We start from the raw sequence: 22,112 nt of genomic DNA, 5'->3' as shown, positions 1-22,112 counted from the left end.
CAGTACAGCCAAACAGGAGATGAATAGCAAGCTAGGACAAAAATGCTGTAACCATAACGGATAAAAAGCACTGGAAACAGCCCGCACACAAACACCACGCCTGCCTGAGGAATGCAGCTTCACCTCCAGTCACTCAATGAACAAACCTCTGCAAGGCCACACCACAACTTCACACTTTACAATGAATAACCACTCCATTTGAAACAAACAAAGCCAACCCCAAACATTTTCGCCACTTCAGAGAGCAAGCTGCCCAGGATTCACCCACGTGCTGGTGCCAAGGCTTCGGTCCCGGCTCCCCGCAAGCCAACCACGGAACTGCCGCTGCCCACAGCTGGGGCGTCAGTCTCAAACCACCAGTTCCAGGTACAACTCAAATCACCAGTTAGGCTCCCCTCTATGAAATAAAACAGAATAAACCGGATTCGTTTACCTTTCACACACTATAACCTAAAAACATCGCAGCTTTGCAGGAACTAGAAGCAGGGGGTGTCGAATAATGCCTGCAAGGAGCCTGGCAGACCCCAGCCCAGCGACAAGAGCCTGCGCTCCTTCACCCGGGAACAACTGGGCTGCCTCCACCGCTCTGCCACGCCATTCAGCAGAGACCTTCCCTCCTGAAAATAGCCCAGAGACCAGGAAAGTATTTAACAGAAAAGGGAGGGGTGGGGGGCTCTGCCTGGCACCCAGCGCGGTGAACCCAGGGCTCTTCACCTCTCCTTTGCTCCCAGGACATCACCCCCTGCCTCCGCCCCACCACAGACCTCAAGTCATGCTGGTCATGTAACTTCTATTTCATGACAAAGTAGCAATTATACTAAGAATAAACACCTCTTTTTCAACAGAGACTAATGAACATTTACCATCGATGCAGCGTGACAGCATTTAACTCTTTCTACAAGTTCAGCTTCAGGCATTTTTCTACCAAAAGATTACAAATACCGATCTGCACTCAAAGTCACGCTGACCCGCGGTGTTGAACTGACCCACACAAGGACAGTCTCAGACTAACTTTCTACTTCTAATTTTAGACAAATATTTGTCCTGTCCTGCTGTGTTGCTTTAAAACAGATCAACAGCATTCTTCCCCATTCCCAGACCCCTGGTTAACTGTGTTCCCTGGTAAATGAAAATATCCACCTGGCTGCAGCAGGAAACCAGCCGGGAGCAGACAGGCAGACACCGCTACCTGGAAGTGTTCCGGGGGCTATTTTTAAACTGAAAAGCAGACACGATACAGGTTTTGTGATTAGTCAAAATGCTGCAACAAAACCCAGGTTTTTTCATTGTATTCTCTACCTCGAGAGTGTCAGAAAGGTGTATAGCTTACAAGCTCAGGCGGCTCTGAACTGGTCTGCCTCTTCCTCAAAGAGGAAAACCTCTGCTGACTCCGCACTGAAAACCTTCGGAAGGACTCTCTGCTCCGGGATGCAAAGTGCCTGAAGGAGGAGGTTCGCTTGAAGGGAGTCCTGCTTCCACCTTCCCCGCTAGTCCGCTCGTGAGCAACCGCAGTAGTGACCAAATTTAGTGCTTCCTGTAAGGATCTCCGCACTGTACCCATCCACTGGGTCATGTGAGTTTGTGCCACTGTCAGCTTGTCTCCAAGGTAATCCATTTTTCCAGCAGAGATGAGAAATCGATTTTCAGTAGCAACTACTGTAAAATATATTCTCCTTAACAACCCTGATTATATTTTGCAAAAAACATTCCACTTCTAAAATATTTTCAAGCTAATGTAAATAGCACTACATTATAACCATCAGCATATTTCTATATTTAAATAACAAAAGATATCCGAGGCTGGAGACTGGCATTTGTCAAGTAGGAAAAAATAAAAGACTTTTCCTACTTACAATTAGATTTCCAGAGTTCCATCAAAATATGTTTAATTCAGCCATGTTAAAGAGAGAAATCAAGGTTTAAATCCTGACACAGTCACCTGAAATTAGTCCATTTACGAGCACTAAATTAGTCTCTTACTGTCTGACTTCGCAGCTGGAAAAGCAACTCCCTTTTTAAGCCAAGTTTTTGTTTTCCTGTAAATATCAGAAGAATAAAAAAAATCGTCGTCTTCTGGCTTGGCAGCTTTTCAGGTAACAGTACATTAAACAAAGTTCTGATGCTTCTATACAATCCATTTAGCAGCAAAGCGATTAGATCTTCTGACCAATAAATCCAAATTATTTTCTTCCCAAACAACTCTGCGGGAAGGTATCAGCACCGGCAGAATCCCCTCCTCAGCAGCCTTCCCACCTTCAGAGCCAGTCTCGAGATTTTTCACCTCCCGAGACGCAGACCACGGGCTCGTGCGGCTCCATGAAGCTGGCGGGGAACCGCGTCCAGCTCAGAGCCTGCCAGCAGATCTGAACGACCTCAGCTCCTCTGCTTCGAGAGGGGCTGCACCGCGGAGGAATGTGCCTGGGAAGGGCAAAGCGCTGAGCCAGTAGCCAGCACAGAGACTTTCCCCACGCCGGCAGAAGCCGCGGCACACGCCGGCTCCTCTCCTCACGCAGCCGGCAGACGCACTCGGAAGATGCTGCTGGGCATCGTGGCTGCTCGCAAGCCCAGCCCAGGCTGGCACAGCGAGGTCCGCCGTGCTCCCGACGCTCCCTGAACCAGGCGCAGGAGGTCACACGCAGGCGAGAGCTGCCTCTGGTGTCCAGCTGCCCCTGCTCCGGGAGGAAACAACGAGCGAGGTGCAAGAGCCGCAGAGGTCTGCCCAAGGAAGGATCTGGGCTGGGCTTTATTATAGTACAGGCAGGGTTACCATGGCAACAAAGGGAACAGCATCTGCTTGCTGCCTAAGCGGGCAGGAGTTGCACAGATCTATTGGAATGATTCATAGTTTGCATATGTCACGTGTACTTACTGATTTTAACCCTTCCTTGGGAAAACAAGAGCAACGTCTTTGCCAGGGAACGTTTCACACGGACACCAAAGGGCTTCCCGTGGGATGGGGCAGGTTGGGACAAGCCCCAGGCCCCGCTCCCGCTGTCTGACGGGGCACTCGGGCAGCACCATCACCTACAGCTGTTTCGTGTATGATTTACAGACGCAGACCAGACACTCGCAAGTTAGCGACTACGGTATCAGCGCAAGATAATCATTAAGCCAGAAGTTCGTAACGAAGCTGAACAGGTCTGACCATTTGAAGCAGTTTTCTCCCCACTTTCACCCACTGTTAACAACTTTTGCAAGCAAGGGCTCGCTGTCAGTCCCCAGCTCTGCTCCCTCCCCAGCAGCCGGAGAGCACGGGGTCGGTTCTGGGACCCCAGAACGGGTCGGGGTAATGAGAGGGGCTCATCGATAAAAGCAGGTAACGCTCAGCGGTCAGATGTCACCAGCCACGCAATTTCTGGAAACATTTGGGAGGACAGCAGAAGTAAGAGCTACAGTTTTAAATAAATAAACCTAAGTAAGTGTCTAAAGTCAAGACGTGACTAGTTCAGAACGGAGGGGAGAGAGAGACAGGTATGAAGGTAAGAAAAGCGTGTTGAAAGCTGCTCGCTTTCTTGTTTGTTCAAGGGGGGGTTTGCTGCTGTTGCTTAATTTGTGACACAAAGTACCATGGCCTTGCATCATCTGCTCCTCCCCTAAGCCTTTCAGGAAGAGATTTAATGGAATGAATAATTTCTAGATAATATTTTCTGAAATGGTTCTCACATAAAGCTTTATCGTATCAGAAATGCTACTGACAAACACGGCACGCCAGCAGAAGATGCTCCGAGGAAACGGGGTGTCTTGCCTTTTACGCATTGTTTTTAACAACTCACCAACCTGTAGCTATCTCCAAGAAAAACTTCAGTGACAAAGCGCAGCATTCCATATCTTATTCTTCATTTCTGAATACATTATATTTGTTCTGAACATTCTCAAATTAGCAGTCTAATAAAAACCATCAGTCTTGAAAGGGAATCTGACCAACAGAGAAAAACCTTTTTTCCTCACATAGCTCCTCTTTTAAAGAGCTACAGAGTTGTTTTTGTATGGAAATGGAAAGATACTTTTGAGCAGGTGCCCCAAGGGCTGAGTGTTTCTTACATTTTTAGAAACAGGAAAACATTTTTATATTTATTCTGTCACAGTTATGGATAACGCTTCATGAACAATGGAGATCCTATGTCCCAGGCTAAAATTTCAGACTCACTACACATTTTCACGCTGTTTAATCTAAGCTTTATATTTCAAAGATCTGCACATTTGCAAGTGCAGCTCTGTGCTTGCTGCAGTACAGGGATTCTTCACGAGGCACTTTGCTATTTTAGATGGTTTCAGGCTCTGTCTGACGCGGAACCCCCTGAAATAGCAAGCGGAGAGCTGTGGACTGTGGCTGCCACGCAAGTTCGGCAGCGGTCCCTTCACCTGACCAGGACGGGCAGAGCAGAACTGAAACGTAACCGACCTTCTGGCGTGTGCCTGTCACAAAACCGGAGGAGATGGGCGACCAGATGCAGCCCAGCATCCACGGAAGGCGGCTTTCTTACAGCTTGCTGCAAGAACTTCTCACGCGTGTATGTGACTTGGAAGGAACTGAAAATTCACTAGAGAATATATTCCACCTTTTCATTAGGCCTCCCCTGAAAAGAGTGAGATGTTACGACCACTTTACCATTTTCATCCTTAGAAGACTGTAAAACTGCTGATTTGAGTCTATCTGCAATACTAAATTTAGTATCTCTGGCTACCACGTGAACATACTGCTGGGTATTTAAGTATGCTCAGCATCTAAACTATTGCTTAGATTTACACTTCAATTAACATCATGGAAAAACGTTGTAGAAGATAAATCAGATGCACTTTCCTCATCAGATTCAAACGGGTGAAGATTTTTCCACCCCTTCAGCTGAAATGCAGAAAGTGACTGCATGTTCTCCTGCTCGAGCTCCAGACCAAAAGCGGCCGAGTTCAGCGGCTGCCAGGAGACCGACCGACTACGCGGCCAAACTTCGGCTCCTTAGAAAATCCATCTAAAAACAACTGAGGTCTCAAATAAAAAGGATTAAGTTTTAAGAAAATTTGTAGGAATATTGCTTTATTGGAACGCATCTGCATAGCAATTAATTAGAAGAAGAAGCGTCCTCAAAAATATGTCTCACTGGACACTGCAAGGACTGGATAGATTATTTCACAATCTATTTTTTGATTTTCACTCCTCCCCGCCAAACGCATAACATGCTGACCTCTGCCTTGATCCGAGCAGAGCGTGCGTGTGTGAGGCGGGTTATTCTACTTTATTAAAATGGACTGCTTCTGTCCCTTCTATTCTGGTAAGTAAAATAATCCACCGAAGCCTCAGAGGACCCTGTTACATCAGCCACCAAAACTGGAGAACACTTCAAAAGTCTAAAGGATGGAGCTTTCCAAAGCTGGATAAAACCGAGTAGCGGACAAGCGAGATTTCACCTGTATGAAAAACACAAGCTACAATTAAAAATAATTTTAAGAGACATAAATCAACATCACGATGGATTAGGGACTACGCTAGCCATAGCAGAGTACCAATTTCAAAGAGCACGCTGCCAGGACGAGATCTCCTGCCTGCGGGCACGCACACAGCGGACCAGGCAAGCCCGGGCTCCCCGGGGAGCACACCCTTTTGTTCTCTTTATTTCTTTTCTAAGGCTGCCCAGAATATGCTGCTCTGCAGGACTCCACAAAAAACTTTCCAGCCAGCAACAGCTCGTAACTGTATTTTAATTAAATAACAGCATGTGGGTTACACAGGGGCTATATTTACTTCTGTTCTGGTGAATCTACGTATCTTTTTAAAACCGTCAGCCTACAGAACTTAGCCCAAACCATACAGATGTGCTATAGTTGTCTCCCAGCCACTTCAGTCCGGCAGTCTTCCTGGCTGAGCAAGGGGTTGTTTCTAAACAAGAACAGCACAAGATGCTCTTCTGCCCTTGAAAAATTAGTGATTATATCATGCAGCAGCCACCCTGCCTCTGTCAGGGGTCTGCGGTTTCAGGAAACAGAGAGCTCACGTTGCCAACCAGTACCGCACGGCTAATTACCACCGCCGCAAACAGGACCTTGTTATTCAAACATTGCTGGGTACTTCTATTGTAAGATCTATTCCACCTACAACTAAAAAATACAATCCTGCACAAAGAAGTAACAACCCCTATTTTCCCCTCAATTCAGTAGAAACCGAACCGCTGCGGTTACACCCTATTTTCCGAAAGCTTCTTTCAGCTCATTTTGAGCTCTACCCGTTCTCAAATACACACAATCATGCTAATGGCTACAGAGGACTGGAAGGTCAAATTAAGCACAGGCCTGCTCGTAGCCCAGCACAGCACAGAGCCCCGTGAGCAGACGGAGCCTGCAGCACAGCCCCTCGATGAGTGCGAGCCGTCCATGCCCACGGGCCTTCAGCAACGGCCAGGCCCCCCCCCTCCCCTTTCTGGCAGCACTGGCATGCATGGAGCTGGGAAGGCCATCCAGCTGGAGACCCAGCCAAAGGATACTGGGGATTCGTTTTCACCCAGACTGGATCCCTGAACCACCCTCTGTCAGCAAAGCAGATGTGACAGGAAAGGATGGGCAACATTAGTTTAAACTCACGGCAAAAACCAAGTCCCCGCTTTTCCCTTGCGGGACCCGCAGTCAGAAACCCATTCTCCTGATGCTCACCTGCTTCACACCCCATCGCTCCGCTTAAGCTAGCAATTATTAATAATTCATGCATTTCCCAAGTGTTTTCTGTGAGCCATCATCCCACATACAAACAAACACCATGATCAAGTACACGCAGAGATCACGACAGCTTCACCTCCGTCTCGAGCCCCGCAGTTTGTCCATCTCAATTGCGCCCGGTCATCAGCAGCCACGGCGCAGCAGAGCCTGCCCTTGTAAGGCTGTTCTGGCCTTGCATTCCACACCGAATCTCTTTCCGTTTCATTAGTAAGAGAACTTAATTTAACCTGTTGTGTTTGACATTACGGACTATTTAAAGATGCAGCACTGTGCTGAGCTTAGCTGCATGGCTCCTGACTCAATTACTCCTTGGGTTCCTCAGACGCTACAAAACAATTTATGTTTTTCATATCCTCCTTATTTTTGCTTATGTATTCTCTGTTTTGCCACCCGAATTGTCCCGTTCAAAGAAGGACTAGCAAGCACTCTTAACTACAGGCTGAATTTCTCACATGTAACATCCCATAACAGAAGTTTTTACTACATCACCTTCAAATTCTCATTTGAAGTAAAAAAGCAATGCTCTAGTGCTCAGCTATCTGAAATGCCAAGTATTATTCTCAAAGATTCCCAATGATCCACCAGTCTGCAACCATCCCGCTCCCCCCACGAACCGTTCCCCATCCGGGCCGGCCGGCAGGGCCCTGGCCGCACATCTGGCAGACTCCAGAGCCTAACAGCTGGAGCAGAGGCTTTTGGGTTTTTCTTTCATTCCAAACCAAGACCAACGAACTGCTTTAAAACAGTCTTAACTTGGGCAAACACATCATTTGCTCAGTGCCTGGGCAGATACAGTGTGTTTTGCTTTCCACATACAAAGAACAAAACTGTTTGTGTATCAAGTTGGTTCCTTGAACGTGCTCCTATCTGCTTGCCAGCTCTCAGCCCCCCCGTCTCTTCCAAATGACTTGCTACTGCACTAACAACAGACAGATGCCCTGGGTGCATTTTGTACAATATCTGGATTTGGGGAAATCTGAAAAATGCGCAAGTTTCAGTCAGATTATCAGATTTATGGGTAATACCTGTCTTAAGTTTGTCTGCCAGGTTAAATCTCACGTCACTGGCAAGAAGTCAGACTTATAGAACTAAAGGCACTTCCTCTGTCACTGTCAGTGAGCTGTCACAACTATTCACAGAACAGCCTTACTGCACAACATCTTTAATTTTCATCTTTGTTCACAGCACACAGCAACCCTTTTCATTTAAGCTGAAAAAAGTTAACTCAGAGCTTAAGTTAAACAAAAGGCTTACGCTGAGGTCCATGCACAGAACACTGGGACTGCTCAGGCTCCTGCCCACGTTTCTACCTGCCAGAGTTCAAAACTGAACCAAGCTGCTCGGTGCACGGGTGCAGAAGGCTGCCGTGAAACGCATCACCTAGGGGAACAGAAATCAACCCCTTGGTGCAGCCAGGGTCTGTTCCGAGAGAGGAGCCCGAGCTGCCACGACTCGCACCGCAGCATCGGTGTGGACCTCGCAGCCCGCAGGCCAGGCACCGGCCGGCAGCAGGCTGGCACCTTGGCTCCAGCTCAGCGTCCCGCAGACTCGCGCCTTCCCCGCACGCTTCCAACACGCTGGCCGTCACCAGCTGTGCCCACGCTGCAACAGATTCACGACACTAGGGCTACAAGGATGGTGAGGGGACTGGAGCATCTCCACTACGAGGAGAGGTTGAGGGAACTGGGCTTGTTCAGCCTGAAGAAGAGAAGGCTGAGAGGGGACCTTAGAAATGCCTCTAAATATCTGAAGGGTGGGGGTCAGGAGGACGGGGCCAGACTCTTTCCAGTGGTGCCCAGCGACAGGACAAGGGGCAACGGGCACAAACTGAAGCAGAGGAAGCTCCAGCTGAACCCGAGGAAGAACTTCTTCCCTCTGAGGGTGACGGAGCCCTGGCCCAGGCTGCCCAGGGAGGCTGTGGAGTCTCCTTCTCTGGAGATATTCCAGACCCGCCTGGACAAGGTCCTGTGCAGCCTGCTGTAGGTGACCCTGCTTCGGCAGGAGGGTTGGACTAGATGACCCACAGAGGTCCCCTCCAACCCCTGCTATTCTGTGATTCTGTGACACAGGCCACGACAAAACCAACGCTGCTGCCCAGGGACTCGGCAGACAACAAACCCTCGCCTCCCCTCTGATTTTCACACAGTGTCACATACACCGTCACAAAATAATTGACACGACACGGACTCGACGCCAGTCGCTGGGGTATGTTTGCTTCCTACTTCGTCCTTTTTCCATCTGCTGTACCCAGCTCTCCCACCCCTCAAATCCAAGATTCCCCATGAAACTTTACACAGCCAGAGTTGAAAGGACCTCACGATTTTATCTGTCTTGGATTTTCTCATTTTCATGGTGGTACGATAAATACAGTTCATTCAGACGGCTCGACTGTCTCAGCCGCCACAATAGCCATAAGCAGTCTATGGTCAAAAGGGAAAAAAAAAGGGTGAGGAAAAAAAATGGTTGAATGGATGGAGCATTTCAGCACAAGGACTTTGTACAGCACCCATATACAGCGAAATCTCTTTTGCAACCTGAAACACTGGGTATCTCAATATTTACACTAAATATTTGTTTTCTGTTCCTGTTTTTGCTTCCTACTGAAACTAAGTGAATTCAGCTTACGTATACAGTTTTAATTTATACTTATTCATAATTAAGACAACTTATTCCCCTCGTACACACAGCCAATTACAAATGAGATTGAAATTCCATTTCCAGACTTTCTTCTTATATTAAGTTATCTTAAAAGCCACAGAGGCCTCACAAACTAGTGAGCAAGGAGAAACTGCAGTAGCGAGCACACATTAATACAAGAGACTTTCAAAATAAAGGTGCTGAAGCACTTCATAAAGTATCTCCATGTAGTCCATGGCCGTTTTTAAAACCTTTGTTTTAAACCGAGGGAATAACCTCAGAGCAATACTAATTCCTTAAAAGAAGTAATGCATTTCAAACGTGGGAAACAATTACATTTTGAAATTCAGTTGCTGAATTTCAAGACAGTTGCTTTGCAGACAAACACTTTCGAATTTATTCCTCCAGATTGAAGAGCAAAAGGAATTTTCTCGATACTTAGCACCACAACTGCAAAAAGGCCTATGTAATACAACTGTCTTTGCAATTTGCTTCTGAAATCTGAGTCTCATCTGATCTGGAACAGGACACAAGAATTCTTTATTTATCATCCAGTCCAATTTGCTTCAGGACAACCCTCGCTCAGGAACTAATTTGTGTCCCTTTGAAGACACCACATTCCCCAGCACGCAAGCGTCCGCACAGACCACGTCACGTTAGGACAAATACTCATCATGGCCTCATCTCCTGCCCCGCGACGGAACGGAACGGTGGCAGCGCAAGCTCTGGAAGGCTGAATCCCTTTGACAGCCGGCTGTCGAAACCGCATGCTGCACATCCTTATTGCACAACTACCCGACTCTGGCAGTTGACCCATGGTGTTACTACTTTGATAAATAACAGAGTTGAACTCACTTGGCTGCCACCACGCTACCCTGCCTGCTCCAGCTGAAACATCCAGCGCAAGGAGAAAATGATGATCCAGAGCAGCCCAGCTCCCAGGCACGGAAGGGTAGGGGAAGGCTCTGCTCTCTGCCTTGCTGTGCGCTAACCTGGCGATCCTCGCAAAGCACAAAAAGCAGTATAAAAATAACCCTGTTGTACGGCAAGCACAACAGAGTGCCCTCGTGCAGGGGTGGAAAATGAGCAAGAACATTCCCTGCCACAGAAAGTGACTCCAGCGAGGAAGCCAGCAACCTCCCTGCAGCCCCACGGCACAGGTCTTGCCACTTCCCCAATACAGATGAATACGCTCGGCCAAGCTTGCACCAACAGCCAAACAGCTCAGAGGCCCTGCACGTAGTTTCTTGAATATCAGCTGAGAGACGACAATAAAAGGAACACGGAAAGACAAAACAAGAGAAAAAACATCCTTTCTCCAGGCCTCGTGCAGAAAGAGACTTCGTTGACTACAGAGGGGACAAAATGGCAGTGAAATTAAAATTCTAAAAAAAGGGAAAGAAGAAACAAAATCCCTGCACTCCCCAGGTATAGCTGGCATCTCACAGCATCGCTGGAACCTCCCTGGCCAGGCGAAGGGACAGGTACGAGCTGCTCCCCGCTCAGCGTGCAGAGGGATAGTGGACACGCTGCTCCCGGGCTCGGCGCTGGCCGAGCGCTGCTGCCCAGAGGGGCCAACGCTCCGCGACGGTAAGAATGGAGCTGACATCAGACAGGGCCTCCTTCCTCACCTGCAGTCCAGCTCCTCTCTCCCTGTCCCCACTGCAGAACGTGAGTTTTGCTTCCAAAGGTCTCTACAAGCAGCAGATCGCCTGTCCGGGGAGCAGGAAGGAAATCTTTTTCACCGTATGTTGTAGCATTTTTCTTGACTGCAGGCACTCCAACCTGCTCGCTCTGTATATATTCATCTGCAGCAAGAATGACTTGGAGTCAGGAGCGTGAAAACAAGCAGAAAAAACGCACCTGGTGCTCAGGAAGTAAAGGTTAAAACGGCCAGTTCTAAAGAGAACTGGAGGATTTGGAAGCAGGGAGGAGGGAGGTCCTGGACACTGTAACCCAACAAGGTGGCAGGACCATTAAAGGAGTAGAAGTCCCGTACCTACCTAGTGGCAACTTACTCAAGCTGAAGCTCATGCCTGAACATGGATTCCTGTCTCGCCCATCTCTTCTGACAAATCAAGCATTCTCCACAGCACACAGTCAGAACTGCCCACCACAACTGAAAACAGCAAAAAGCTGTGGAAGTGTTACGTGCGCAGCTGATGAAACTTCCGTGCGCGAGGTTCCAAACCGTTTTTATATACAAAGAGCTACCACTTTTAACTTCTTTTCTTCATCAATCTCTCACAAAAATAGAGCGACCCAGTCTGACCAATAAATCCAAAACACACAGTTAGACATCCCCACGCTTCAAAAAAGACAAGAAAAAGATCAGAAGTTTTCCTGGGACACCATCTTTTCCCCTGTGACACAAGCAGCACGTTAGCACATGTGAAATGAAGCTTTTTATCCCAGCGCAGCGTTTTGCCATGTTTGCTAACGGAGGTCGGGTAGCGAGGGCCTCCACTCCGCCTGCGAGGCCAGCCCGCAGCCCAGCTCCTCGCACCGGGAAGGCTCGGTGCCCCTCTGCCCGCTTCTGCATCTCTCACCCGCACCGCCCCGCCGCTGCCACCCGCGCCCAACCCGTGCCGTGGTGTCGCCTGGCTTACGCCCGCTCTTTACATCACGAATCTTCCAGGGTAGATTTGTCCTTTTCTGTAAAAGAAACACTCCTGTACAATGGAACAACAACAAACCAAAAACATAACCACAAAGTCACAGCACTGTCACCTCTGTAAGACACAATTCTGTACCTCGCATTCTCATTCACGAAAAGACACATGGAAGTAGGATATTTACACTTCTTACAGATTTAAATCAAAAAATTGTAACAGAAGGGGCAGGAACAGGGGGAAGCAGAGGTACAGGGTGAGTCTTACTGAGCACTTGAAAGCGGCCCTTTCCTCCGAATTAGCCAATATTAGAGAAACCAGGTAAGAAGGAAAAAAAATGACCCTTCAATATGCATTCCTTGTTTTCCTTACAGAACTACACTTGTGCTGAAAGAAAACACATTAATAATTTTCAGAACTTAACACTCCACATACTTGTTTAAACCTTCCAAATAATTTTGCCATTCTACTACCATGGTCACCCTTGATGGGATCAGTAAAAAACTGCCGCTTCCTATTTCATTTGCAATCAAAGCAGGAAGTCAGCCAACCTTTTCTCTGTACAAAACTCTGTGCACTTTTACAGCAGTACACAGTTATTCTAATAAAAATCTGTAAACAAAGGTAATTATGAAATACAACTTTTAATCTAAGTTTTTAAAACAATTTAAATACAGTTACCAGTAATAATTGCAACAACTGGAGTGCCAAAACAGGGTTTTTGGAAAATGTTAGTTCTTTTGTCCCCTCCAACCACGTTTCTCTTGAACTTCAGCAAGGCCCAGTTAAACATCCTGAACATGCATAGTTTTGGTACCTTGAATTGTTTAGCTATAAAACAAAGCTATCAACGTTAAAGCTGAGGGAACAAGCTAAAAATATACTATGTTGTTTGAAAGCCCATGTACATAATCATTCAGCACTTCCCTTCCACCTCAATGGAGGAGGAAAAACTGAGAAACAAAACAGAAACAGGAAATTCCTACAGCACAAATATTCTGGAAAGTACTAAAAACATTTTCTTTACGTTGTTTACGTCAAAAGGATCAGGGCAAGTGAAAGACGGATAGTTACAGTTTTTTCCATTTACACAAATAAAAATCCACCATGAAGAAAGCGCTTTGTCGATAAACCTTACCATACAAATACTAGACATTCCCTCCAGTGTGGGCTGAAACTACAAACAAATCGGCTACGAGCTTAGCAATAAGGTAAGCATCAGCTTTTGTATCCCCCAAGACAGATGCCATGGAAAACCAGGAGCTATCTTACAGCAGGGGAGATATCTAATGTCAACAAGAAACACAGTGTGAAACTCACCCGTGAGGAAGGGAAGCTACTTGCACAGTGAAATGAAAATGTGAGCAGTACAAACACAAAGCCGGCTGAACCCCACGCGCTCCCTGCCAACGTGCCCGAGCGCCTCGGGAGCAGTTCGGTTGTTTGGATCCAATGCGGGATCTCAACAAGTGACCGATCCCACCTTCCCCGAGGTGCCCATCTCCAGCCAGCGAATCTGCCCAGCACGCCGGCAGCCACAGTGTGCAAGCTTCAGCGGGTGAAGGATCTCCTTGCTGCAGGGAGGCAAAGCAGAGCAGTACCAGAGCCATGGCTGCTATACCAAGTCCAACATGGGAACAGTTATTTCTCCATCACTTGAGCCAACGGACTCTCACACGTTGAGCATAGGTAGCTGCAAAATGTCTTTAACAGAGACTCCCCGAGGACAGAATGGGGCCTAAAACACCTCCAGCTGCTAAACTTCTCTCACGGGGCAAAGAAGGTAAGTGAAGGTAAAGAAAACAAGCATGGGAACAGGCTACTTCTGCTCAAAACAACAGGAAGAAGAGTGGTTGGGAAATCTCTTGTTCCCATAAGAGTGAGTCAAGTTACGTGCAAATGAGACACGGAATCCAACACGAAGAGACATTCAAAGTCTTTCCTTCTCTTTGACTGGTACGAAGTCCTGCTGTCGCTTCAGACCCGCTTACAAGCAGTCATTCCAAGCCCTCCTCACCAACATCCTCTGCAAAGGCATCAACATCCAACCTCAGCCATAATGCCAGATTCACCCATTTCTCTCCACCTCCTTAAAATTTCGCCACGAAATTCTGAACCACCTCGCCAAACACTGTCTGAGCAGTTTTGCAGCGTTACAGCTCAGCCAGCATCTCCCTCCTCAGCAGCGGCAGCCAGCCCCGCTACGTAGGCTGGACGGGGTTTGTCACCCCACCCTGTCACGGCAGGAATCCCCCTTCGTGAGCAGAGCTCTTCTCTGGTGCGTCGCTGAGCTTTTGGGGAAGCAGGATTCGGCCCACACACGTTACATTCATGAAGCAGGTTCCAGCAGTCAGCAAATGTCTCCTCACACCTCACAAGTTTTGGTGTTGCGTGGTAATGCTCTGCCTGACGTCAGGGCCCGTTTCAGTGTGCTCCCGAGCGTCAGGCAGCACGGGCGACTCAAAACACAGCACACAGGCGCGGGCCGATTTCAAGAAGTGACAGACAGACAGACTGCATGCTATGCTGGGGAACGGGATGTTCTCTGAAGAGTTAGATTTGGTCCAAAGCACACGGCTCTCTTACATCAGTCAGTAAATGCCAAATTTACTGTTTCTTAAATAGTGCATTTCTGTCACCCTTTTCAAAGAGATAAAATACAGAACTTCTTGTTACTGCCTGCCTGGAGAAATTTGCCAGTACTACTTCTCACAGAGGGTGCTCGGGTGATCTCCAGCCACTGAAGGCTCAAATCTGACTTTCAGAACTCAGAGAACACGCCGAAGGAAGAGCGTGTTTTTTTGTGCAAGGGACTTCCTTCTTCAAAGAGTAGCACCAAGCAGCTGGACAATAAAACTGCATCTTCCATCACTTCAGGTGTTCTCCGCACACTCACACAGTGCCTAACACCTGTCTGAAGCACCTTCCACCGCCCAGCCGGGAAGCACTGCGTGCCTGATTGCTCTTCCCATTTCCTCCCTGAAAAACACTATTCCACACAGCTTTCATTTACACCAAGTAGAACAAATACCAGGTATAAGTTTATACAATACATCTTTCACCCATTCTATCTCACAACATGTTGTTTTTATGAAAAAAGCAATCGCGCTTCTTTGCCACTGCCGTGTAGCACCGAGTGCGCACACGGTTCCATCACTCCGTGGACTCTCTGCTCTTCCCGTCTCCTCCTCCTCCCATGCACAGCACGGCAGCCCCACATCCCCTGACATGAGGGTGGTTGCACAAGGGCCTGAAGCTCCCCGGTCCCCTGGGACAGGGTCAGTGTGCTGGCGGGGGACCCCGTGGCCGCGCTGAGCTCCACCCAGGCAGCACGCTCTCCTGGAGCCCCGAGCTGCGGCACCGCACACCAACAGCCCGCGACTCCGCGGAAGGCTGCATCTTAAACTGCTTATCAGGTTCATTGGTACAGGCGTGGCCTTCGCTTACATTTTTTAGATGAAGTGCATTATTTCCTACTGGGCCTGGGACTCTGTGGAGCTAAAAGGCTGATTTGCTATGATTCCTTCTGTGTTCCCAACCGGATTTTCTGTATTTCCTGCCCCAAACGGTGAAGTACTGCTGAATTACAGAACAAACGCAGCAGTAAACCCAGTCTCACCCAACATCTGCAATCTCCAACCCTAGCAATCAAAGCTTGCCAAACATGTACTGCGGCCAGCAAACAATCTACACCGCCGTCCTTCACGTGGCAAGCATTTATTAGCCTCAGCCATGAATCACTAAACCAAATACCACACTTTTTCCAAGCTTCATTCAGGCTTAAGATTTACCTTAAGTTACTTTTAAAGAGAAGCTTTGCACTACAGCACAGAGTCCTGCCGCATCTTGAGGAAAGGCCACCACAAAGAACTGCTTTCACCACGCTCAAGTTGCTCTCCAGAACGCCGCTTCCTTTCGGTACAGTAAACACGCACCGGCTGCACGAACAACTCGCAACTGCCGCAAGAACAGGGACAATAGTGGGAACTTGGCCGTCCCCCAGCATCAGCGGCAGGGACAACAGCACGGGGAAGCAGGAACTGAGTCAAAACAGCTTCAGATCAAAATATTAGTGGAGAGGCAGTGCGGTTACCTCTGCTTTGTATTTATAAATGAGGTTCAACAACCCACTTTACCCTTGTATCAGAAGCGTACTCGCTCCTTTGGATTCAAATTCAAGAGGTGAGGGGCAGGGGCAGACAGCCCTCCAGTTCCAGCTGCTCTGAGCCAGGAATGACACAGTCATTACAAAAAAAAAAATTACCAGGTCTACAAATGGTTACGTCTTACTAAATGCAAACCTTATTGCACCGAGTTAACCCAGAACGCACTATTTCATAAAAGCATTTTATGGTAAATTAAGCTTAATACCACACCTAATTATAACAAACCGTCCTGGATTCTGCACGGCTTCCCAGCTCTGAGCTGCGAGGACGCGTGGCCTGAGGCCAGCACGCCGGCCTCGCACGGCTGAACAGCACTCTCTCGCGTTCCCGCGGGGAGCAGGCTTCCCCGGCCGGGTTCACTTTGTCTTCCTGCTCCTAACAATGACACCAAAGTTAGAAATCCTCTTCGACAGCAGCATTCAGGAATTAGGAAAATGCCTTTCCGAGCAGATTTTCCCCTGCAACAGGGCTTCGTTTACTCAGATGATTCCAAAGGAAGATTTAGCCGCTGACACCAGCCCAGCAGATGCACCTCCGACACCACCCGCGTGTCAGGGATTTTTAAGCATTTGGCAAACACACCCGCCCGAAACGCGACTGCCCCATCATCAAAGCAAACCCGGTAACAGGGCGGCAGCAGACGCTGCCCACAGGCAATCCGCCGGCCGCGCAGACGACGGGAAGCCACACCACACCGACACAGCAGGCCTTCCCTCCCTCGGAGCAGGGGTAGCCACCCGCCGTGGCACGCAGGCCCGTGGTCAGGGTTTCCTTCCAACACCCATCAAAATGCCGCTGCCGTGACGTGCCGCGGCAGCACGGTTATTAACGAGCTGCCACTTCCTCTGGAGTCACCTGATAAAGAGAGGTATCAAAACCCCTCTTAAGAGGCAGCAACTAAAATCTTGTCAAAACAAACCTAGATCTATCTTGAACATCCCCAATTTTCTTTTGATTTTGTAATTATTGTTGCATGACTGTCAATAAAGAATAAGGTCTTTTTAAACCATCACAGCGCCGCAGAGTAACATTTTCTTTAAAACATGCCATTTTCTTTTGAGCGCTTTCAGGATGTAGCATTTGTTTGCTACTGGAACAAAGACTAGTGCCAGACTGGGAAGAAACCACTCATCAACAGTGGCACCCAGCACGCTCAGGGGACTCGCCACCATCATCCACAGCGGGCGGCCACAGCTGAGCAACGACTCTGGAGCCCACCCTCGCTTCCACAGTGTCTCACAGCATGATGTATGCATAACGCAGAGCTACAGGATTTACGAGACAGTCACAGAATCACAGAATAGTAGGGGTTGGAAGGGACCTCTGTGGGTCATCTAGTCCAACCCCCCTGCCGAAGCAGGGTCACCTACAGCAGGCTGCACAGGACCTTGTCCAGGCGGGGCTGGAATATCTCCAGAGAAGGAGACTCCACAGCCTCCCTGGGCAGCCTGGGCCAGGGCTCCGGCACCCTCAGAGGGAAGAAGTTCTTCCTCATGGTCAGACGGAACTTCCTGTGCCTCAGTTTGTGCCCATTGCCCCTTGTCCTGTCACTGGGCACCACTGAAAAGAGCTTGGCCCCATCCTCCTGACCCCCACCCTGCAGATATTTGTAAGCATTTATTAGGTCCCCTCGCAGCCTTCTCTTCTTCAGGCTGAACAAGCCCAGTTCCCTCAACCTCTCCTCGTAGGGGAGATGCTCCAGTCCCGTCCTCATCCTCGTAGCCCTCCGCTGGACTCTCTCCAGTAGCTCCTCATCCTTCTTGAACTGGGGAGCCCAGAACTGGACACAGTACTCCAGATGAGGCCTCACTAGGGCAGTGTAGAGGGGAAGGAGAACCTCCCTCCACCTGCTGGCCACGCTCTTCTTGATGCACCCCAGGATCCCGTTGGCTTTCTTGGCAGTCAGGGCACACTGCTGGCTCATGGTTAACCTGTCGTCCTCCCACAGGCTCTTCTGACCTTCATTCTGTTAAAGTGGAGCCAAGGCCACTCTTAGACCATACCTATCATGTTTTCATGGCATCTTCAGTCGCTCACCTGCCCCAGATGTTTCTCCTGTCACACTCAGTTGGAACTAATGAAACCATCCATTTTAGGTGTCAGATTTATCCACCAACCACCCATGCTGTGGGGGATCCAGACCAGGCCAACACCTGACTGCCGAGGAGAGCCCACCTATTCACCAGAGATCGCAGGGCCCTCTCACATCAGGGGCTGTGCCGGCAGCTGCCCTCAGCTCTTCCAGCTGTCTTCTCTCATCTACTGACTTTATCTGCCTTATCTGGATTGAACAGCAATCCCAGAGCTCTCCATCACACTCTAGGATTTTGATCGTCGATTGTCTCCGGTACAACAGCTGGAGGCTCCGCCAGCTCTCCGCCCCGTCCCACACTAACCATCAAACCAGCCAGGACCATTCTGAAGGTGGCTCAGCAGAAGCAACAACCAAAGCTGCAGCTGGTTCCTGACCAAGGCACTAAGAACTACACCTCCCAGCACAGTTCCTGTCCTGACACCAGCCCTCTTCTCCCCGCGAGTACTGCAGCGCCTGTTCCAAATCAGCCAGGGCCCCTATTCTTTCCCTCCAGCACCTCTTCTGGAACGGATCCAGAGCTCCCTATCTCTTGCCAGCTCTGCCCCCACTGCAGGAGGCCTGGCCTCCACTCACTGAGATGGCTTAGGTTACCCGGTCCCACTCGAGACTCGGGTCGTTGTTTATCAGTGTGCTCCTACAGCAGCCTCAGGTCCAGCAACAGGGAGATTACATCGCCAACCTGGAGCAGCCCACAAAACGCCCTGGGGCAGAGCAAGCATTGCTCACAGCTCTGAGATGGCTACGGGCCGGAACAGAACCAACTGAGAGCACTCCACGAGTGGCTGTGTCCACAAGCAAGCCAAAAACGCTGGTTATCGGACACGGGGCACTACACAGGAACAGGAAACCTCATCGCTGTGGCTGCATACCTGGCGCGCTGACCAGCAATGGGTGCGAGCAGCTGGACAACAGACTGCTGAGCTGCGCTTCGAGGCCTTCTGACGCAAGTCAGACCTAAAGATGTCTTGCATCAGCTGCAGCAAAGCTCCTCACCAACTGGAGAAGGGATGATGACTACCCCATGTACCCTGGAAAATACTCAAATATAATAAATATAGCACATGGTCACTGAAAGACTGGCACTTGAATACATAATTACAATAATTAACCAATTAAAGATGATGAAAAGATCAGAGCTAGGAGGAAGGTACATGGCAGAGCAGAGAAGGAAGTGATGATGGGGAACACGGAGGGGCTATGATTCAGTCTCTGAATTTCAGCGGCTGAACTACAGACCACCACAGTGCATTTGGTGATCAGAGTGCCGTGCTCTGCTTTATGCTTACCTGAACATCTGACTGAAGGGCTCCAAACAACAAACACAGTCTGTAACTGAGAACAGGACTGAAAGCAACACAGGAAGTTTACATTCCAGGTTGATGGAAAAGGCAGCAAAAGGAATCAGTGCTGACACCAGCTGGCTGGTGAACATCCAGCCCTGAAACCGCCAGGAAGAAAAGCATCAGCAGCAGCCTCTGGGAAAGCACAGGTACGGCAGGACCTAGCAAGGGCTGCAGACAGACCTCGGAGGCAGCCTGGACCCTTTTTGCCCCCCACGACCAGCAAAAGGTCAGCTGTATGCCATACAGGTTATGTATCACACCATCTGTAATCTGTATGGTCAGAACCAAGGAAGGATCGATATACTGCTGGAGTCACAAACCACAAACTGCTGAGAAGTGTCTCTCAACAACGAGCACGTTTACCGTATGAAGAGACAATTTTCTGAGAGTGAACCAAACACAGAGTGGTGTTTAAGAGTCCTGCTCCTCCCCCACCCAAAGAAACATCAACAAACTTGACCAAACCCAGACTGCGTTATCACACCAGCCAGGAACTTCTGCATTCTTGAACAGCCATCCTAAAGACTCATAGAAGCCTCACGCAGCAAGCCACAAGGCCTCGTCAGTACTCTTGGCTTTCCTCTTCTATTGCTTTTTGTTTGGTTTTTTTTTTCCTAGCTGGTACAGTTGCAGCGATAGCTTTCAGTTAGTCCATCTTCTGTGATCAAAAAGTCCAACGCTCAGTCTTCCCCAGGAACCCGCTTCTCAGCAACGCCTGCTTCAGTGTTACACTGAACTAAAGATGCAGAATTTCAGAGTCCTGCAGCGCGCGCCACGAAGAATGCAAATGATCCAGGCTTGATAAGCTTGCTCTTCTCATCATTACAAACAAAATCGAACAGGGAGCTGACAGGGTTGAGTTACTGCACAGAACTCTGCCTGCATCTCATGCAAGCTACTGAACAAAACATGTTGCTGGACACACAGACAGCTTCTCCAAAACTTAGAGCTGTCAGTCAACACCCCTGACTATAGGACACAGACCTTTTGGTGGTCAGTCATCACCTCACACACACTCAGGCAGAGCACAAACTATGCTGTGTGCAAAAAATACCATGAGGACTTCTTTTGACAACTTTCCTATGCATCACAGCAATACATACCCTATTCAAAAGACCAGAAGAGGAATCAGCAAGTCATCAGCAGATAGCTGGCACTGACTGGGTTCACTGATGCCCAGCAGCTCCACCACTGTGTAGGAGTAAAACAAATACACAGCAGAAGAGATGCAACCTATCAACAATTCAAAATAGTAGCCTTAAAAATGGATTTTCATTATAATATTTTTTCATTAAGCATTACAGCTTCTTCAGGTATGTCTACCTAATGAATAAAGTATCTTAGCTTCTCAGGATAGATCGAATAACACAAAGCTTGACAACTAACCCCGACATCTCTGGTTACTCCTGATGATAAAGAGAGAGAAGGGATAAATATCTCCTTAGTAGCCTTCAGCTGTAACATCAACACAGAAAGCGCCAACAGGCACAGCTGTGCTTTTCCTTTTACATTTCTTTTTTTATATATATTTAATGTTTAACAATATGAATATATTATTTCATTTATATCTATTTAATATTACATTTAATATATGCAGCATATCAGGAGAGTGTACACTAATGAAAATGTTTAAGAAATACTTCAAGGCCCCCAAAAGAGCATATACACACAGAAAATACAACATAGCTGTTCTGTTACAGACCAAAACTGCAGAATAGTAGATATCACCCCAGTGACCTTCTGGACCAATCAAAAAGTTTGGTTTATGTTTTTTTTTTCCTGACCGTACGGAAAAATCACCAAATATACGTGAAAGCAAAAGCGTTCAGCAATCTCCTTCCGACTTCTCACACTGGCAAACCACGAAGAACATCCGCCCTCTCATCGTATTGAAGTCTGCTATATCATGCTCGTTTTTTAATGTGCAATTTAAAGAAAGCTTGTCACTTAAAAATGTAGCTAAACAAACAAAGAAATTAAGAAATGTCCAAAGACTTCCATGTTTTACGATGCTACAGTCTCCAACAGGAAAAGGCTTTTAAGAAAATCTTCAAGTACTATGCTCTCTCCCAGCTCCAAAAAAATTACAGTAGGCAATCTCATCTCCCTTCTGATCAAAGCACACACAAGGCAAGGACTGTAAAAGTCAACTCTAAATGAGGGACACCAGCTCTTTGCTACAGTTTCAAAATGCACCAGCAAGCAGCTACCATTAAAAGGCTTAAAGTGTCAGTGCGGATTACACGCTGAATTTATAGGCGAAAAAATTGCTAGATCAATGCAGACAATACCACAAACAAATGAAAATTGGTATTAGTAGCAATGAAATTAAAACACTAAGTAATTAGGTTCAAAGTAGTACAGTATCTATTCATAAAAGCTTTAAAAAAAAATCAAATTCACCTTTTCTAAATGTGAAAATATCAGACAAATAGCAATCACTGTGCAAAAGTAACCCTTCCCAGCTGGCAGACTAGCACAGTAAAAGCAGCCTGTTAAAAAGAGCTTTTCATTGGAGAGGGCCCGAGGGATTGTTTGAAGAGGAAGTGCTCACCAA

At 48.1% G+C, this 22,112-nt stretch overlaps 1 protein-coding gene across 4 annotated transcripts in view; it reads right to left on the bottom strand.

Moving 5' to 3' along the window:
- The window catches only part of KIAA1671 (KIAA1671 ortholog), an 89,829-nt gene that overhangs the window by 27,911 nt on the left and 39,806 nt on the right, over window positions 1-22,112 (bottom strand). Inside the window, exon 1 of one of the 4 annotated variants that reach the window (XM_075435010.1) lies at window positions 1,331-2,704. The exons of the other annotated variants lie outside the window; for them this stretch is intronic. Within the exon in view, the coding sequence (XP_075291125.1) occupies window positions 1,331-1,615 (285 nt within the window). The 5' untranslated portion in view covers window positions 1,616-2,704. Of the gene's footprint in view, window positions 1-1,330; window positions 2,705-22,112 lie in introns of those variants that run through there. 4 annotated transcript variants of the gene reach the window in all.

This window comes from Opisthocomus hoazin, chromosome 13 (genome assembly GCF_030867145.1).
Source record: "Opisthocomus hoazin isolate bOpiHoa1 chromosome 13, bOpiHoa1.hap1, whole genome shotgun sequence".
NCBI lineage: Eukaryota > Metazoa > Chordata > Aves > Opisthocomiformes > Opisthocomidae > Opisthocomus > Opisthocomus hoazin.
Note: the sequence above shows the minus strand (reverse complement) of the source record. Positions and strands in the feature narration are given on the sequence as shown.